Source organism: Pundamilia nyererei, unplaced genomic scaffold (genome assembly GCF_000239375.1).
Source record: "Pundamilia nyererei isolate P.nyererei 1_Seehausen unplaced genomic scaffold, PunNye1.0 scaffold00347, whole genome shotgun sequence".
Classification (NCBI taxonomy): Eukaryota; Metazoa; Chordata; class Actinopteri; order Cichliformes; family Cichlidae; genus Pundamilia; species Pundamilia nyererei.
Window position 1 is genome coordinate 123,531 of NW_005187748.1, and position 20,195 is coordinate 143,725.

Sequence of the window (20,195 nt, forward strand, 5' to 3'; positions counted from 1 at the left end):
AAACAAGGGACAGCAGCACAATACATTCAATATACATATAGCATATAATATCAGTCCAAATCTGCTCGTGGACCTGGGTTCCTCAGACGCAGGTCCATGACTCAACACAGTGCTGCAAGCTTATTGGCTCCATGTTACGCCACACTGATCCAGTAATTCATGGACTCAACATACTAAGTGTGTAAATTAGTGCATTGTTGGTCATTTCTGTATGTTAAAATACTTTTTCATTGATATTAGGAAATATTCTAATAATGCGGGAGGATGGATTTCTGAATGACCAACGTGGACAGCCGGATCTTTAAACTGGCGTTGAAAAAGCACACACAGCTATGCTTGTCATAAATCTAGAGTTATCAGCAGAGGTATCGAAGGGGCGACTCGAAGGATTCGGCGAATGTTTTAAACCAAAATGAAAACATTTTGCATGGCGAGCATGTTTTGGTAGTATTGAAACGAGGCTTCCGCTGCTCTGTGGTCCCAGCAGCACTTATTTCACAGTGTTTTCTTCCATAGCCCTAGAATGATGCTAATTATTTGTGTAATAGCTTGGATTTGATGATTCATCAGAGCCACAGACACCCAGAACATGAATTAACAGGCCAGTTGTAAGGAGAGGCAGCAGGATGAGCTGATGCTGGGTGCGGTTCCTCCCGTGGGAGAGCTGCTTGCATCCTGTCCTCAATTCTTGTGTTTCCACAGAAACAACCGTGCATCAATATTCCCTCCCTGCAAACCTTCACTTCTTCTTCTGCTGCTAATCCTGGCGATCCTCTTCTAATAGGATAAAGGACAGTTTTACACGAGAAAGTATTACCAGCAAGACGTTCCCAGAGGCTAATGTATTAATCTGCCAGACAGAAGCTGCTGTGAATGTACTGCACAGACAGCTTTGTGAGTGAAAATCTCCAAGCCTCTGAGCAACCCTCTAAGGTGCCTAGAGTAGCAATAAAAGCAGACGATTGCACCCATAAAGCAGGTTTTTCCCAGCATCGCAGAGAATAACATTGTTGTCGGTCTGTAATATTATGTGGTAGATTCAGCTCACAGAGCAAAAGCAAGCAGAGAACCACAAGTGCACAAACCTGACATGAATCACATATTTCAGATGGGCTTTTTAATAAATATAATCTTTGTGGCTTCTGTATATATACACTGAAGCTCATTTGGATCCAGAGCATCTGCAGACACCTTTATTTGAAATAACGGTGCATTAATAAAACATGCTGCGTATTAAAAACAGTCTCCGAGTAAGTACGAGCTAAATTCTCTGTTTGCTTTGGCTGAAATAATTGTGTCACAATCTTGCTTTCAACATCAGCCCTAAAGCTCATTATGGCTGAGCACTAATGCAGCAATTACAGAGGGAGGGAGGGAGACGGCTAATGGATGGGTCACCGCTAGGAAGAGACTGTTTACCTCAATTTCTCCCTCATTTTCTGCATATGAGTCAGTGCCCTTCTGTACTTGTGCCTCAGCTCATATACTAATGTCCTGTTCGTAATGCATTTGTTCTTCCACATAGTCATCTTGCAGCTGCACGCTGAGGTTACCGCCGGCAACCCTCTAAATATGTCAGGGTGTTTCACTGATAACTTTATCTATAAAAGCCTGCAGGTGGAAATCAGAGGTCAGCTGCAGCAGCACCCATGTGCACATAAACACTGCTGTGCAGCTCACTTGCAGAGAAATGACACATGTAGCTTTATATTCTCAAACCAGCTGCATGTTTAATAATTAGCAGAGTTACCACTTTGCAGTTCAGAGGAAAATCTTTGATAATTCCACATTGATTGGAAAATCAAAAGAAGACAAATTTTCCACGACTGTAACAGAACATGTTTGTGCTCATCAGGTTCCTTTCATTTCGACTTCTCACATTCGTGGGAAAATGTGAAAATGAGGTTTTGTCTGCCTTTTCTTTCAAAAACAAGTTTGTCTCTGTTCAAATAAGTTTGAGTCAGTAGTAATTAGACAATCCACAATCAGTGTACTCACAGGCATTGCTAACAGCAAGCCACCTCCCTAATGTTCTCTCTACCCACTGCCTTGATAGCCTGGTCGCTGTTGCAGTCCTGCTTTTTTTCGTTTTGTGAATCAATAAAGATTTATCAAGTACATAAAGTTAAAAAAAATACATTAACACTTTAAAACACTGTATTTCTTGTTGGAAGAGCACAATCTTCCTCTGTGCTGCCACGTCAGCGCTCAGTGCTACAAGACCGAGTGGATAGCGTAGAGATACAAACACTAGAACAGACTATAACAGTGTTCAGCTGATAAAAATGCTATTGTCTCAGCCATTTGGCGTGTTTGGTTGTGCTAACCACAAGCTTTTCAGGCTTTATTTCATTTAATGTGATAATTATGTCGGTCTCCATCTTTCTTGCTGATTCCTTCAATTCAAAATTGAGCTGTTATCTCTTCTCCTCCACTTTGTGTATACTTTCCTCTGGTTGCTCTCCTGCCCTTGTCAGTATTAACTCAGCTGCCTGCTGTCCCTGCAGCTGCCGTCGAGGCCTGCCTGGGTCACCTGCTGAAGAGACGAGCTGCTGGGTTTCTCCGCAGCGACAAGATCGCAGCCCTCTTCACCAAGGTCGGCAAAGTCTGCGACACCGCCGGCGAGGTTTGCCGTAAAGTGCAGGAGCAGCTCCAGCAGCAGGCTGATCTTACCAGGTTGGTCACGCAGATGTCGCCGACCCCTCCTGTTGCTTTGCTTTTACTGTCTGCTGTGCTGAATTCACCCAAATCTGTCCCGAGGCAGCCATGACGCATCGCTTACTAAATGCTTTTCGAACCCCTGTCATGATTCCACATTAAGGTTTCAGTTCATCACTTTATGACGAGAGCAGCAGGACCGTACTTGACTCCGCCACCATTTGTGCAAACGGAGTGAATCTGTCGTCTTAATTAGAAAGGGAGAGACTCTGTTCCCCATTTCAGCCCAATTTATGAAGGAGGATAAGAAGACTGTTAGTGTAGCCCTAATTATTCACCTGAACTTTAAATGATTAAGGGACAATAAATGTGGTAGCAGAGACAGTTTTAAGACAGGGTGGACAGAATAACAGACAAACGAGGTCTCCCCACAGTTGATGCTGTTGCTCTGAAGATTACAGAAATGTGATCTGTGTTAGTTATGATAGCGATAAAGAAATCACACAAAAATCATCCAAGTTATTGCAACAGCTGCCCTAAATTAACATTAATGCTTCTGTGATGCCGAATGCACCAGTGTTTGCATGTTCTTTAATTGGAATGATATTTTAATGATAAAATAAAATTATTTTTATTATATAATGTTGTCCATCCAAGCAAATTATTATGTTTTGATTAAGATGGCAAATTATAATTACTGACTCGCTTTCCTGTACAGAAAAAAACGAATGAATGAATATGCTTGTTTCATTTCTGACTTCTCAGCGTCCACCAGGCTCAAATTTGGGTATAAAAACGTCTCTAATCTCAGACACAGTGCATGAAAATGCTCTAGGTCAGTATTTCCAACCTTTTGGAGCCACAGCATGTTTCACATTAGAAAAACCACACAGCACACCAGGCATAGCGGAGTTAGCTCGGATTGTCCCCAGTTTACCTTTTTTGCTTTCTTATGATCACTATTCATGCTCGGCCTTCCTCTCGGTCCAGGACCAAGGTCAGACTGACTTTTTCCTTTTCAAATGACTATTACCGTAATTGTCGGGCTATAAGCCGCTACTTTTTGCACAAGCTTTGAACCCTGCAGCTTTTAGTCAGGTGCGGCTTTTCTAAGGATTGTCCGTGATTTTTGTCATATCGTAAGACGATTTGTTTTGTTTGTTCCGCTGTTGTACGGCACTACGTTGCCTGGCGGAAGGACATGTGATCAGACACAAAGTATCGGGGTTCAAGAGTGGTATGTTGGTCACGTGTCCGTCCGCCAGGCAACATAGTGCCGTACAAGTAGCGCGAAAAAAAAACTTCAAAGTAGCGCTATGTGTTCAGCGGGAGGCGTGGATGACGAGCGCCGATAAACTTGCGAAAAGCAAGTTATGCTCAACTCCACCGGTGGAATCTGACAGCGTGGAAAAGTGTGAAAACATCCATGATCACCAACGGATTTCGAAGGGCTGGACTGCTGCATGATGGAGAGGAGGACACCGCCACGGCCCTTCTGAGGATGTTCGACTCCGACACTGACAACGAGGATTTGTTTGGTTTTGAAAGTGACAACAAAGGAAAGAAGCGGAGAGTGGATGATGTAGCCATCCTGAACCTGTTCGTCTCCGACACTGGAGGAGAGGACTTTGGTGGTTTCAGTGCGCAGGAAGAAGAGAAAGATGGTGGTGAATGACTGACTTTTCTTCTTGTTGAAGCCGTGTCACTGCACCTGAGCCTGAAAGGTAGTCCGGATCTATTTCTCTGGTGTGCTGTAGGTTATTGTTATGTACTACATTTGTTACTCATTTATGAAGCACAGTACATGTTTCGTACTTGTAATTACCGCTACTTGTACATATACCTAAAAAGTTATGCAAATATGTACCCATAACTTGTTTTTCAAAATATTAATAAAAGGGGTGTGTCTCCAAACAGCCATCTCTTTCCTGACAATTCGCTTTGTGCATATTCTCTTACATATGATAAGTCAACATTGAAACACCTGCGGCTTTTAGTCAGGTGCGGCTAATGTATGTACAAAACAGGATTTTCCCCTGATTTTAGCTTGTGCGGCTAATATTCAGGTGCGCTTTGTAGTCCAGGAAATACGGTACATAAATTCTTCTTCATCTTCTCCTGTTTTACTGGCAGTTGGCACCATTTAATTAGAGCAGGTAGTTGTACTGCCCTCTAGTGGAAGAGAATGTAATTGTTCTGCCCTGATAGCTTAGAGTACTAATCAGGTGAAACCAGATAATCTTCCATGGCAAAGGTCTAGGTGATGTCAGACACCTGGAGACTTGGCGGGGAAAAGCGAATGGTGGCTCAGAGTTGAACAAATACTGGACTCAATCGATAAGCGACTGTCCAGCTTTCAGGTTTCAGCTGTGGGACTTTGTCACTTGTCTAACTGAGAATGTGACCCAGCTGAAGAAAATAAAAAAATAAAAGAGAGTGTCATCGATCTCCAGGCCCGTAGCATGAGAGATTACCTTCAGGTAACTTTTGAGGAGCAAAAGTTACCATTAAAACCTTCATGAAGACCCACCTGAAGCTTCGGGAAGACACTGTAAAGAACATCACCTTCCACCGTGTTCATCGCAGGGAGCCAGGAGACCGCGACCTGTTGTGGCCAAATTCAAAGATTTCATGAGGAGACGGTGAAGAGTCGCGACCCCAGCACCTCTCCCTGGTTGTATTAACGCCACTCCAGATGAGAATGCACTGCCTTTTTCTCTCCTCCTCTTCCCTTATCTGTCTAGCTTATTCATGTCAATTTGTTAATGCAACGTGACGTCATAACAGATCAATCACCCTCAGTCACCGCAGCGTAAACGTGACGGTTACTATGTTCTTGTTTTCCTTCGAGTTTCCCTTTCATCTCTGCCTCTTGGCCCTTTGCATGTTCTTCTTCCTTTTCTCTTCCCTCACTCTACAGATCAGCTGTTTTCCTACTTAGTTACAAACAGTGTACTCTTTTCACTCCTTCTCAACCCCAACGTCCCCCCAATTAGTTTTCTTTCTTGTTTTTCTGCTTCTGCACCCTCGGTCTTTACACAAAGATAATTTCATTTGCACACCACGATCACGCAGATACACACTCAGTGTCACCACATCCACTACATCATATAAGTTAATGTGCACACATATAATCAGACAACACCAAACACCACTCGGGTCTACATACAAATAAATGAATATAAATCTAATTTGATGGATATAGCTTGTGGAGTACCTCAAGGTTCAGTACTGGGTCCAAAAAATGTTTATTATGTACTTAAATGATATCTGCAGAGTATCGGAGATTTTAAAGTTTGTAATATTTGCAGATGACACAAATATACTGTGTTCAGGTGTGGAGTTGCCACAGGTTTTGGGGATGATCACACAGGAATTAACGATATTAAAGAAGTGGTTTGATATAAATAAATTATCATTGAATCTAGATAAAACCAAATTTATGTTGTTTGGAAACCAAAAGAAAAACATCGAAGTAGAAATATGTGTTGACAATGTATATTTAGAAAGAGTAAATGAAATAAAATTTCTTGGGGTGATCATTGACCACAAGCTCTGTTGGAAGCCACACATTACTTATGTTCGGGGGAAATTGGCACGGGGCATTGCCGTCCTGGGGAAAGCAAAGCGTATGTTGGATCAGAAAGCACTGCACATTTTATACTGTGCTTTACTACTGCCATATATGAGCTACTGTGTAGAGGTCTGGGGAAACACATACAAAAGTAACACACAAACAATAACTATAATACAGAGAAGGGCCATTAGATTAATAAATAATGTAGGGTACAGGGACCATACAAATGCACTCTTTGTCAAAATGCAAGCTATCAAATTCCAAGACTTGGTGAAGCTTAAAACAGCGCAAATAATGTATAAAGTAAGAAATAAATTGCTTCCCAAAGAAATCTGTAAATTGTTCATAGAAAGAGAAGGTGGGTATAACTTAAGAGGGAAATGGAATTTAAAAATACAAAGTGCTAGAACAACTTTAAGAACTATGTCGATCTCAATTGCAGGAGTTAAATTATGGAACAGTCTAACAGAAGAAATAAAAGACAGTCAAAACATAAAACAGTTTAAAGTAAAATATAAAAACCTAATTTTAAATAAGTATAAGAATGAAGAAAACGGGGTTAACCCAGGACGGTAATGTTGCTGGTAATGGTGTTGCGGTTCTTTTTTGTTTTGTTTTGGTTTGTTGTTTTTCCATAACTTGTGTATCTGCAAATATACACATTCTGTATTTTTCATATGAAAGAAACTATACTGTGGTGGGGTTTGCTAATTTCTTGTTTTTGATTTATGTATGTTTTGTTTTGCTTTACTTCATATGTTTCATATGTTGTTTGTTTAATTTAAGACAAAAAAAAATTAAATGAATGAGAGGTAAAACTTGAGGGGGTAGGGACAAATAAGTAAATACTTCAGCCTACTCCTTTTCAAACAAATAATGGAATGATATTTTGTAATGATTGTGAAGGCACATGTTTGAAATGTTTGAAATAAAAATGAACTGAACTGAACTGAACTGAACATACTGCCACACTTTCTTACAACCGATCGACGTGTTTTTTCTCATTCACTTGAGCGTCAAATGCAGCGTTCAACATTAACTACACACACCCACAAACTATGGGCAGGATGAGTTGCAGCAAGAAAGCCATCGCTAGGACATCAGAATAAGACAAAGAGGCTTGCTTGGGCCATGAAACACCGCCATTGGACTACTGAAGACTGGAAGAAGGTATTATGGACTGATGAATCAAAATTTGGATTTTTGTAGAATCTTTGTACGCCGTCAAGTAGGTGAAAGGATGGTTGCACAGTGTGTATCATCAACTGTCAAACATGGAAGAAGAAGTGTGATGGTCTGGGGCTGTTTTTCTGGATCCAGGGTGGGTGACTTGTACAGAGGCACCCTGAACCAAAAGGACTACCACAGCATTCTGCAGCACCATGCAGTACCCTCTGGTACCCACATAGCAAAATTGGTATGGCCCGGATCTGGACTACACAATGTGCCTACACAAGGCCCACATACCGCAAAGAATGACGGCCCTTTGGTGGCCCAGACCTGGTTTGCCAGAGGTGGCCCACACATGGGCCAGCACAAGGCCAGTTGCAGATGCACTGGTGGCCCTGTGCTGGCCCAGAACAGTTTCAGCTCTGGCCCCAGATGTCAGCCTAATGTGGGCCTTAATCAAGCCATGTAATAAGAACATGTGCCAGAATGTAATAATGCAAAAGTAACATGACGAAACTCTGTTTAGAGAGTGAGTGGACTGATTCTTGAATAACGCTTTTCTACTCTCCCAGATTACTCAAAGTGCTCTATACAACACGCCACACTCACCCAATAACAAACATGAGTAAACCGTCACTAGGTTTTGGATAAAGTGTACACTCACAAACCTGTCAAACCTGCATTTGAAACGTTGGTGTGTACTGTGTTCATCGCAGTACCACCACATTGCTAAGAAGACTGTCCCCATGAAGGGGAAAAACAAAAATAATCTTAGTATTAACCGATATGGAGCTCTTTTGCTGGACCATATTAGCCTTGAGACAGCCTCTGCCGCCACATCAGATCAATCTCTCTGGGTTCCTTTGATCGCTCCATCACCTAGTGGGGTTAGGGGGGCGTACGGACTTGGGGGGTCTGGCGGTTGCCTAGGGGTGGGTTTCTTGGGGGGTTCTGTGCAGGAGCTGTGGTTCTGACCAGAATGGGGCTTTGGTGACTCTTGGGTGGTGTTTTTCTGGCGGCTGCCGCCGCTGGGGTTACAGGCCTGGTCACCGCTCTGCTCCTTGGCAGGTCCAGGGTGGGCTTGGAGACTTGAGATTCTGGGGGCACTACGCCTTCAAATTAGGGTTCTGGTTGGGCCTGGGGGGTTTGGGCCGTGGTTGGTGCATGCACTGGGGCCCTGCCCAAGCCCGGGGGTCTTCGGTGCATTGGTGGAGGAGGAGGTTTTTGCCATCTTTTTGCAGGTGCTCTCTACTTTGACTTTTGTTTGCTGGGTGATGCTGTGTATGAGCTAGTTTGTCCATATTAGCATATTTAAGTCATAATGGTAGACAGAAGAATTTGCTTGTAGTTTTTTTTAATTGTGAGATTTTTAAAAGATGTGCAGTAGCATTTTAAATTATTGACAACATCTGCCTGATTCCATCGATTCTGGGCTTATTGATTGAACTTGTTAAATTAGGTGTTTTCACTTCAAAGGCTACTGTTGCATTATTGTTAGTCCATATTTATGATTTAAAGTTTCACTATCTTCATAACGTCCACCTGGGCCCGGTTGGGTTCTAGAGCCATAAAATTCGTCATCAAAAGCACAAAGGTCCACTAGGACGTCCAAATGCCTTCCAGTTTTTGTAAAACACACAACTGGAGATATATCTCCAGTGTCTGTCACCAGCAGACACAATATCAGCTCAGTTGAGTGTTTGCTAAGGATGAATGGTCTGTGTGCACACCGTGATAAGCCTCAGGTCTGCATTAAGGTGTGCATGTGTGTGTGAGGATTACTTGCATCTTTCTGCATGTGTGCCTGCAGATACAGACTATGATAAACTGCTTCATCTACAGGCGCAGAAGTACTAGCTGAGCTGTTTGCTTGGTCATTAATTGTACCACATGGCTACCACACACACACACCTCCATATTTGCATAAACTATGTGCAGGCAGAATGTGAACCACAACATCATTGCGACATGGCTGCGTTATTTGATGTAAAGCTGAGTTAAATGTGTTTGGGTACACTGGGTGCTCAGCGCTGCGTCTTCATATCAGCGTAGTGTCTCTCATTCATCTGTCACATCTGGTCGGCCTTTTCCCTCCCGAGAGGCTGCACACAACATTAAAGCCTATTGTTGTGTGTAAATGTGGTTTGCACAAATCACATCCCTGTGCTAGAATCCATACATCCAGTCAAGCACACTCAGAACGAACACACACACACACACACACACACACACTCCCAGACAATGCTCTCTGTCATCCTACCTCAGGGCTCCATCTCTCATTTACCCTGTTTGCCATGGCAACATGGTTTGGCCCACTGGCGGTGAAAGAATCACTGAGCATGATGGGAAACGAGAGGCCAGAGAAAGAATATGAGCAGAGATCAACAGTGGACTAAAGAGTTATGGGGGTGAAGTGAGTAGTAATTACAGCAGAGCATGAGGGGTTTGACTTCTGTGTGTCACAGACTACAGTGGACAACCTGCCTCGATGCTTTCTCTTTATGATTTATTGTTTTACAACCATCCTTCTGTCACTACTGTGATAAGCTATCAGCTTTGTTGCCATTCATAAACTCTACGGGTGCAACTCACACATGCAGTTATTAGTGCAGATGAAAAGAAGTGTCCAAAGCAGATTCTGAACCAGGCTGTGAACATGCTTTTTAATAATGTTATTGGCAGTGTTGGGACTAACGCGTTACAGTAAATATGTTATTATTGTGGTAACGAGCACGGTAACTAGTTATTATGCCAAAACCGGGAACGCGTTACTCAATACTGGGATTTAGATAGGGTCGTTATTCGTTACTTCTTGTGGAGGCTATCGCGGAGCTTCCACAGATTCAATAACATTAGCAAGTGGTGGAGGCAGCAGGTGGATGAGGGAAGGGGAGGCAAGAGGAGAGACCCGAAGCGCTGCTGGTCCGAGTATCAGGTGAACTGAACTTCAGGTAAGAAGTTATGACCTGCAGTCCATCTGGGTCAGATATGAACCAAGTTTAGGTGGAGATTATTTTCGTTGTGCTGACTTTTTCGTACTGCGTGCTAGCTAGCATGACGGAGTTTCTATACAGCTGGGTGGTGCTATGTTACTGATGTTGAACTTTATTTTGTTCATAAGGTTAATTATTAGAGTTGCCAACCGTCCCGTAAAAAATGGAATCGTCTCGTATTCAGAGAAATATTAGCGTTTCTTATTGAGGTGAAAAGGAACAGTTTGTCCCGGACTTCAGCTACAATGAAAAAGACACAAAGCTGGAGTTATTCTGTGTTTACGCTGCACAGCTGCCTCTTCTTCTCTCATCCTCTCCCCCTCCCTCTCCTGTTTCTACTTCAATCATGAAACTGATCAATGATCAGCTGATCGGCTTTTCTCTCTTGTTTGTTTATCGTCCACTTTCATCATCATCATCATCGTTTATTTATGTAGCACTTTAAAAACACACACGGCTGACCAAAGTGCTGAACAACAGAAACATAATAGATACCATAAGAATAATAAATACGATAAAATAATAAACTAGCGAAAACATTAAAATACAAGTCAGTCAACCACTGAATCAAAAGCCAGTGAATAAAAATGCGTTTTCAATCTGGATTTAAAAACCATCACTGATGTCGATCGCCTAATGTGAAGAGGAAGATTATTCCACAGCTTAGGAGCCACGATAGAGAACGCTCGGTCTCCTCTCAGTTTCAACCGTGATTTGGGGACTGAGAGCAACAGCTGCTCAGCTGACCGGAGCGAACGAATGGGGACATAGGGCTTCAGCAAATCAGACAAATACGCAGGTGCCAGACCATTTAAAGATTTAAAAACCAATAAAAGAACTTTAAAATGAATCCTAAATTCAATTGGAAGCCAGTGCAGGGAGGCCAGAACCGGAGTAATGTGCTCAAATTTCCTTTTACCAGATAAAAACCGTGCCGCAGTATTTCTGGACTAGTTACAGGCGTGTCAGAGTGCCCGGTCCAACCCCTGTTAAAAGGTTATAAAAGCGTGGATAACAGTCTCCAAGTCACGCCTTGAAGGAAAAGGTTTAACCTTCGACAGACGCCGGAGTTGATAGAATGACGATTTCACCACGTGGCCATCAAAGGTAAGTGCAGAGTCGATTTTTAACCCAAGATTGGTAATCGAGCTCTTCAGGTGAGGGGTCAGAACAGCAAGGTCAACATCAGGGATATCAGAGGAACGATTCGGGCCAAACAGAATTACTTCTGTTTTACGTTCGTTAAAATTTAAAACGTTTTGAACCATCCATGACTTAACATCACTAAGACAATCAAGCAGGAGTCTAATTGGAGAGCTATCAGAACGACTGAAAGGAAAATAAAGCTGGCAATCATCAGCATATAGATGAAATGAGACTTTATGTTCACAAAAGATCGCACCCAGTGGCAGGAGAGACAATGAAAACAGTAATGGCCCAAGAATAGATCCCTGTGGTACACCCCACGGCAGAGGGGCCACAGAGGACGATGACGAGCCCAACTTAACACAGAAGCTCCTGTTTTAGAGATATGATTTTATCCACAGGAGTGCCAAGCCAGAAATGCCCACACAAAGCTGTAATCGAGAGATCAGCAGGTCGTGATCCACTGTGTCAAATGCAGCAGTCATATCTAGTAGTATAAGCACTACGTGTTTACCACAGTCTGTCGCTACCAGAATATTGTTCATAACCTTTATGAGAGCTGTCTCTGTGCTATGAAACGGCTTAAAGCCAGACTGAAAAACTTCAAACATTTGAGAGTTGTTTAGATAATCCATCAGCTGAGTGTGAACAACCTTTTCCAAGATCTTACTCAGAAAAGGAAGTTTAGAGATGGGTCTAAAATTTGACATTACTGAAATATCTGAGCCTGGCTTCTTAAGTAAGGGATGAATAACTGCATGCTTAAACTCACTTGGTACTTGACCTGATAAGAGGCTGGTATTGATTATGTTTAAAATATGTGGTCCAACAGTAGGAAACACCTCTTTCAGAAAACGGGGTGGAACGACATCATTCGGAGAACCACACGGTTTAGCACTTAACACAAGCTTCTCTAGTTCAGGTAGAACAATTTGCGCCAGAAAGAGGAAACCAGCAGATGTCGCGCTAAACAGGAGCAGCACGTTTAAGCTTGATCAGCTGTTGTTAGAATTTATTTAATATTAATTTCTAGTATCAGCTGACGTTTGCTGGAGCCACAGCTGTAAAGCTGCTGGTCATGATGTCGGTTTGGTTATCTGGTGAGAGGGAAACATGAAGATGAAACCAGGAGACGTCCTTACTGGATCATCAGAGCTGTGATGGAGAAACAGGTTTACCTTTTAGGTGACATGGATGAGTTGAAGTTATGAGCTGTTTCTGAGAGACAAATAACCCCAGGATCCTTTTTTAAGTAGCTGACAGCTGGTAACTGTGCAGGGGCGGGTCTAGCAAAGTGTTGCCAGGGGGCCACATAGGGCATTAACAGGGAGAGGGGGGCACAAAGAAATACTTTTCTTTCTTATTCTCATTTAAAATGTCTCACTTTTATTAAATAATTATCTGAGTCTTGCAACAAACGATTGATAGATATATACCATCAGAACTGTGCACATCACTGTCACAACAGTGTTTGTTTTCATTCAAAGGCTTTATGATTTTTCCTATAATGGTGGGCCGGTCTCTAGTCAAAACGCCCGGGCTGATTTTCTGTCCCAGTCCAGCCCTGTAAGCAGCTCATCTGCAGTCTGGTGTTACCTACATCTTCCTATTCAGAAGGCAGAATTTCCGAGTTCTGAGTACAATCAAAGCACCACAACTGCAGTTTTTGTGTTGGATGTAAAAAGATAGGATAGAATCAGGCGTGGGATTTCTCTCGTGGAAATATGCACATTATCTTTTCCTTTGGTAGGTGGCACAGTGCACTGTGGCAAGTAAGCAAGCTAGAAGACTGGCAGTCTTGCTGGGTATCTAGTTATGGAAGCAACACATTAACAAGAGAATTCTGAGTAAAACCAAAGTTACTTTCCCTAGTAACTAGTTACTCTGAAAGTAACGAGTAACTTGAAGTAACTAAGTTACTTTTGATGGAAGTAACTAGTCATGTAACTAAGTTACTAATTTAAAGTAACTTACCTAACACTGGTTATTGGTAATGCTCATTCCATGGGATTCTGCAGTTTTTGGAACTTCTCCCCTGACTTCATTTTTCAGCTTCAGCAGTCACTGCTTGGTTCAAAGATGCTTGGGAACCATTTGAATTCTAAGTCGGCTAATCGAGTGCCTGATGGGTCAGAGCGTAAGCCATGTTATTATAGATTCTCCTAAACACATCACATGCACGTAAAGTTTGTGCTATGACAACTAGACAGCTGTATGGATACACTTAGTGTGTGTGTGTGTGTGTGTGTGTGTGTGTGTGTGTGTGTGTGTGTGTGTGTGTGTGTGTGAGAGTCCTACTTTTTCACAGCCTGTTTAGTTTTGGATTAACGATTAAGAGTTTTGATGGTTACAATCTGGGATGAGTGATTTATGAATACAGTAATGTTAGTGAATGTACTCAAAAGGAGAGACAAACGATGATGTCTCGCTTTATTTGTAGCTTTTATCCTACACATTGTCATGGTCCTGGGTCAGTTTGACCCAGCGTTTTGTGTTTCCTTGAAGTTCATTTTTGGGCCTTGTGTTTATTCTGATTTTGTATTAGTTTAGGGTTGAACCGGAAGTTCAGTGTTTTATCAGCCCTACCTGTGTCTGTCCTCGGTGCTCTGTTCATGTCCCCGTAGGGTTGCCAACCGTCCCTTGAAAAACAGAATCGTTCCGTATTTAGAAACAAAAGTATTGAGCTGAAAAGGGTATGCACTTTGTCAAATGGTTAAAAAAATAACTACACACACAAAAACAAGAGCTAAGAAATTCCCCACACTGGGAAGGGTGAAGACAATCGGGTCGCCCAGCCCTGGCCAATTAGGCGTCCTTTTTTTTTTTTTTCAGGGAGTTGGCAACCCTATGTCCCCGTGTTGTGTTGTAAATCAGTCTGTGTGTTTCCTGCTTTACTTTGAAGGCTCGTGTTCTGGATTTCCTGTTCTATTCTGAAGGTCTGTGTCTGTTGTCATTGTGTTCAGCTTGTGTCCTCCAGTCATTGTGTGTATTAGGTTCAGCTGTTCTCCCCTCCTGTGTGTGATTACCCGATTACCTTGTGGGTGTCGGTCTGTGTTTCGTTCCTGCCCCGCACCACTTTTGTATGCTCTCAGGTTTGTTGTTTAGTTCTCCCAGTTTAGGTTTCTTCAGTTGTTTTGTCATGCCTCACTGCTTGCTTGCCACTATCCCACCTTGTAAATAAACGTCACACTTCATCAGTCAGTTGCCTGCATTTTGGGTCCTTTTCATTCCACTACACGACTGCTGGCCCAGCCGTGACACACATGAAATGGAAGTCACCACAGGGATACAAAAAACATAATAAATCAATGTCAGTAAAAATGCCAAGTCTGAAGCAGGTAAACAGGTGAGTGCTACTGTTAACGTGTTCTGTATGTCAGTATTAGGCTAAGCTAAAATATTTTTCTACAGATAAAAAAAATGTGGAGTGCTTTGTCAGATTTGTGGTATCTCTTCTCTCTGTGTATTTCCAGAATTTTACCCTCCCTGACTAAAAGCACCTTACATTTAAGCATTCTTAAGACCGTTTCTGATCACTGTAATCAAATCAGTTATTTGTTGACATTTTAGAATGTGTAAAGCCTAGAGACGAAGGAGAGACAGCACTGTGTGGGCAGCCATGTTTTCAGAAAGGACATTTACACAGTAAATCAAACCTCCTGAAACTACAAATAAATTACACTTATGAGAGAAGATGCTTTGAGGCAACACATCCACATTAAATGCATAATAGCCTGATGGCTTATGAATAATGCATGCACAGTGGGGTAATGTTATACTCGCATTCAGTCAGCAACACCGTTAGTCTTTGGATAGACATGGTTTGTCACACACGGTTTTCATTCTCGAGTTTGGTATTTTGACTGCAACCAGCAGGATTTTTGCAGAGCCTAAATGTATATCTTTAGACAAGAAGGTGGAGTAATAAGTTGCTACTAATTGCTACTGCACATTAATAGTATGTGTAAGATTTCACTGACCAGTGCATAACTATGAGTTAGCCTGATGGTTGCTATGAGGATGATGATGAGAAAGCTGGTGGATCAACCCAAAACTCCACGTGAGGAGCTTGTTAATGATCTGAGAGCATCAAGAACATGTCTGAAGTTTGCCAGTGAACATCTCATCGACTCAGAGAAGGCTTGAAGCAAAGTGCTGTGGTTAGATGGAACCAAAACCGAACTCTTTGGAATTAACTTAAGCTCCTGTGTGCATCTGTTACGGAAACAGGATGACTTCACTGCATTATGAGGCCAATGGATGGGGCCATATTCTGCAAAATCTTGGACAAGAACTTCCTTCCCTCTGCCAGAAATCTGAAGCCAGGCCATGAATGGGAATAATACTTAACCAAAACGTGCTGCCAAAGTATGAACATTAAGGTCATCAGTCCAGATCTCACTCCTATGCGGTCTTTGAGTCTGACGTTATTAGCCATGTCTGGGCCCTGAGTCACACAATCACAGCAGCATCACCGAAGTCTTTCATCTTTAATAAAATGATCAGCGTTCTGCTCTACCAGGTGTAACAATTAAGTTTAACATCCAGGCATCCATGAAAATGGAATTTATGATATTTAACGGAGATGAAGTTAGCAGGAAGTTAGCTCACTAGTTTCCACCTAAGCATGATGTAGCATGTTCTGACTGAGAGATTTCTGAAAGAATTAAAACGTACAGCTCTGCTATCACTTCCAACATAAATGAAGACAGAAAACTAAACAGCAGTGATGTTTTTAGGGTTACTGAAGTTGGGCTAGCTGGTATATAATGATCATGTGCTACGTGACCGCTAGCGCGACAAAGTTATGTTAACATAACATAAACAGTGAAGCTGGAGGATGAATGCTTACTTTTTTCCACTCAATAAAAGTTAACGTGAAGGTTCTTCATGGTTAGAGACAAATGCAATCGCATGGCAGGATGCTGTAAACGGACCAAACGTCAGTCAGGAGAACAACTGAGATAATCCATCATTAGTCATTAATATACCGCAGCATGGGCTGTAGTTACATCGTAAGGGTTTAAAAGCTGAGCTTTAAAATGATGAGCGGTAATAAAAACCGAGAGAGGCCGACAGTGATCACTGACTGTTTTTAGGGGCTTGTTGAGATTAAATAGAACAAGATACAAAGCATTAAAACATGTTAAAAACACAACAACCTTCTTAAATGCAGACTACTTTGGGCCCGGAAGCAGAATTCGTCACGTCATCACTTAAAGACTGGATAGAAAATCTGTGGAGGCTGAAACTTCGAGATGAGCAGCAGCCAAGAAACCTCAATGATTTTGAGTTTCTGTAAAGAGGAGTGCATTAAAATCCCTCCTGAGATGTGTGCAACAAACGTCTTAACACTGGCTAGCAACAGTTTCAAACCAAGCACTAAGTCATGTTTTGCTTGGGCATCAAATACTTATTTCATTTAATGCATTTTTAATTTTATGTGTTTTTCTACATTGTTGCTTCTCTCCATTTAAAAGGAAGCTACCATAAGAGTTAGACATGTAGGACTGCTTTCATTTATTTGCACAATATCACAAAATTATTCATGTCAGTCTCAGAGTAAAGCTAGCTAATGCATTTATTACTTCTAGGCTGGACGTATATGATTCATTATAATCTGGCAGCTCTAAAAACTCCTTTAGCTTAACCAGAAGCTGGAAACAGAGAGCACTGGGTCCCCATTAAACCCAGAATCAAATTTAAAATCCTTCTCCTCACATACAAAGTCTTGAATATCATAGCAGAGCCTTCGGCTTTCAGGTGCCTCTACTATGAAACCAGGTCCCAGTTTGGACTGGACAGAATCCAAAGTGCACAAGAGAGATGAAGAAGAGAGTGTAGGCAGGGTGGAGTGGCTGGAGATGAGTGTCAGGGAGGATTTGTGACAGAAGGAAAGCAGAAAGAGTGAAAGGGAAGGTTTACAAGTGATGGTTTGGAGACAGTAGTACTGGGAATAAGACAGAAGGTCGATCTGGAGGTGGCAGATGTTACGGTCTGGAGTCTGCTTCTTGTATAGTGGTTTTCTACTCTGTGAGCATTTAAAGCACTCAATCACACAAGCACTTTCTGCTGTATCTATTATTGTACGATCTACTGTGCAAGATAAAGCGCCTTGAGGCGGTTTTGTTGTGATTTGGCACTATATAAATAAAGTTGAATTGAATTGTTTTCTACCTAACATTCATGCTCTGATGGATGCATCGGGGAGCAACTTGAAGTTCGTACCTTGCCCAAGGATATTTGGCATATAGACAGGGATCAAACTACTGCGCTACAGCCATCCTGCCAGTGACCCGGATGGACAGGATTATAAATGAGCACATCACAAAGACAGCTTGAGTTAGGCCAGTGGTTCCCAAACTTTTTTTGCTAGGCCCCCCTTTGTTTCACAAGGAAAATGTTCGCACCCCCCCACCACGCAAACACATCCTCCAACCACACACGCCCATATTTTGCTCCATTGCAGTTTATTTCACACCTTAAACTTATTGTAAACAATTCTCTTTTTCTGCCACTTTTTTTATTCGTATGGACGCCATTTCCGCTGTGTTGGGTGTAATATAGCCAAACTTGCCACCCGGTTTCGTTTTTGGAAAAATTCAAAATTTCAGTCTGATTTTCTTACATCAGCCTAACACAGCTTAGCAGCAAAAATACTCACACTTGACACCCTAGGGACCGTTTTGGGCCCCATTGAAACCCATTATAAACGCTATTTTTCACGGCAAATAAATTACGGTCAAATCGATCGTGATCGGTTATGTTTCCGTTTCCGTTTGCAGTACTGGCCTTAGAGTTGTAATTTTTTTATTTGTCCACCGGGTGGCGCCCTTGCTTCACATTTGACCCCTGCTGGAAAACAGCGGGCTGCTTGGACAGACCTGCGGGGAACGAAGCCTCATTTCCGGCGTGCAGCAGCGGCTTCGCCCGCTGATCGGGCGGGACCATTTTCGGTCCCTAGGGTGATGAGAGGGTGCATTTTTTTTTAATCAACAGGAAATGATGTATTTGTTGTCACGTGGTACCGGACGTGTGTGCTGGAAAAAGGAGTCCGACGCAACATGCCCCGGTCATCGTCGCGAGTTACCCCGGGAGGATGCACTTATTTCGGCCTAGAGGAGGAGCATTTGCCGCCTGGAGACCATTTTCTGGTCCTGGAAAAAAAAAAAAAAGGCGATCGAAATGAAGGTTGGTGCCAATCTTTAGTCCATTTAAAGGCCTAATTATAATAACAATCAAATATTACTTCAAATGTTTTTCTTTTTAATATTTCGTTTTGTTTTGGGGGAGCTAAAAAAAACGGTGCGCTCATGTAATTAAGCAAATAAAAGTAAACTGCAATAAATTACAGGTAGTAATAGAATAAACTACCAACTCTTTTACGCTACGTCCACACCTACACGGGTATTTTTGAACACGCAGTTGTTTCGTCCATGTAAACGGCGTTTCGAATCACCGAAAACGGAGATTTTTTAAAACTCCTTTTTTGCGTTTACGTGTGGACGAGGAATACAGAGTTCGTTACGCAACGTCAAAGGTATGAGCCTTTTTCACGTCACGCTGTGGCCACGTTATTGTTTACATGAGATGAATTGCAGAATGACAGAGACGAAATGCTGTTAATCTGACTGTCTGCAGGTTTTACACGCAGTTACTGTCCCTCCATTTACAAAGGCAGAGGCGTCACAGTGTCATTAATTTACATGTAGTTTTTTCCCTGTGTGATAATATTCAACATTGCATCAATACATTTTTCAAAAAATGCCTCTCTGTGCAAAATGGGTTTAAAAACATAAACAGCTGTGGGATCCTGTTTGTCTGTGATTTGAACCGGGGGACAAATCGTGGCAGGATCAGCCTGATGTTATTTGTGTACCGCTGTAACTTTACTGTATAAAGAGCAAACATCTCCAAAATGTCAGGAGTAGTGAGTCATTAAAACAAGTGTTTGTGAACTAAAAATCAAGAATGTGGGATCCTGTTTGTCCGTGATCTGAAGAGCCCAGCACTGCTCCCGACAGGGAAAACTAATTCTGTCACAGAGACCTACCTTGGCACATCTCCTGCTTTGCGTTTGTGTGGGAGCCCCGTCAAAAACCTGTCCATGATGCTAGCAGTGTCCAAGCGTTTGTTTTTTTTGTTTGTTTGTTTTTTCACACCACGCCCCCCCCTGCAATGGCTCTGCGCCCCCTAGGGGGCGGGCCCCACACTTTGGGAACCTCTGAGTTAGGCAGTTTGGAGACAAAGTTAGAGAGACAAGGTGGAGATGGTTTGGAGATGTGCAGAGGAAGGACACAGGAAATACTGGACAAAAGATGCCAGGCAGGAGGAAAAGAGGAAGCTGAGAGAAGATTCATGGATGTAGTGAAGCAGACGTCTGTGACGATAGAGTGAGGCAAATGATCCTCTGTGGCGAGCCCCGAAGAGAGCAGCTGGAAGAAGAACGCTATTCTCTCGGTCTCACACACACACACACACACACACACGCACTCACACACACTCACTGGGGGATTGCTATCATCGTGACTGGCAGCCGAGCCACATTCAGCACAGACACACAAACGCATCCTCATTAGCTTGTAGAAGTGTGTGTGTGTGTGTGTGTGTGTGTGTGTGTGTGTGTGTGTGTGTGTGTGTGTGTGTGTGTG

General features: G+C 42.5%; 1 protein-coding gene across 3 annotated transcripts in view; it reads left to right on the plus strand.

Annotated features, from left to right (window-relative positions):
* Window positions 1–20,195, plus strand: part of sgsm2 (small G protein signaling modulator 2) — a 102,296-nt gene that overhangs the window by 51,009 nt on the left and 31,092 nt on the right. For all 3 annotated transcript variants that reach the window (XM_013915684.1, XM_005752172.2, XM_013915685.1), the window contains one exon: window positions 2,508–2,676. In XM_013915684.1, coding sequence (XP_013771138.1) covers window positions 2,508–2,676 — 169 coding nt within the window. The remainder of the gene's footprint in view (window positions 1–2,507; window positions 2,677–20,195) is intronic.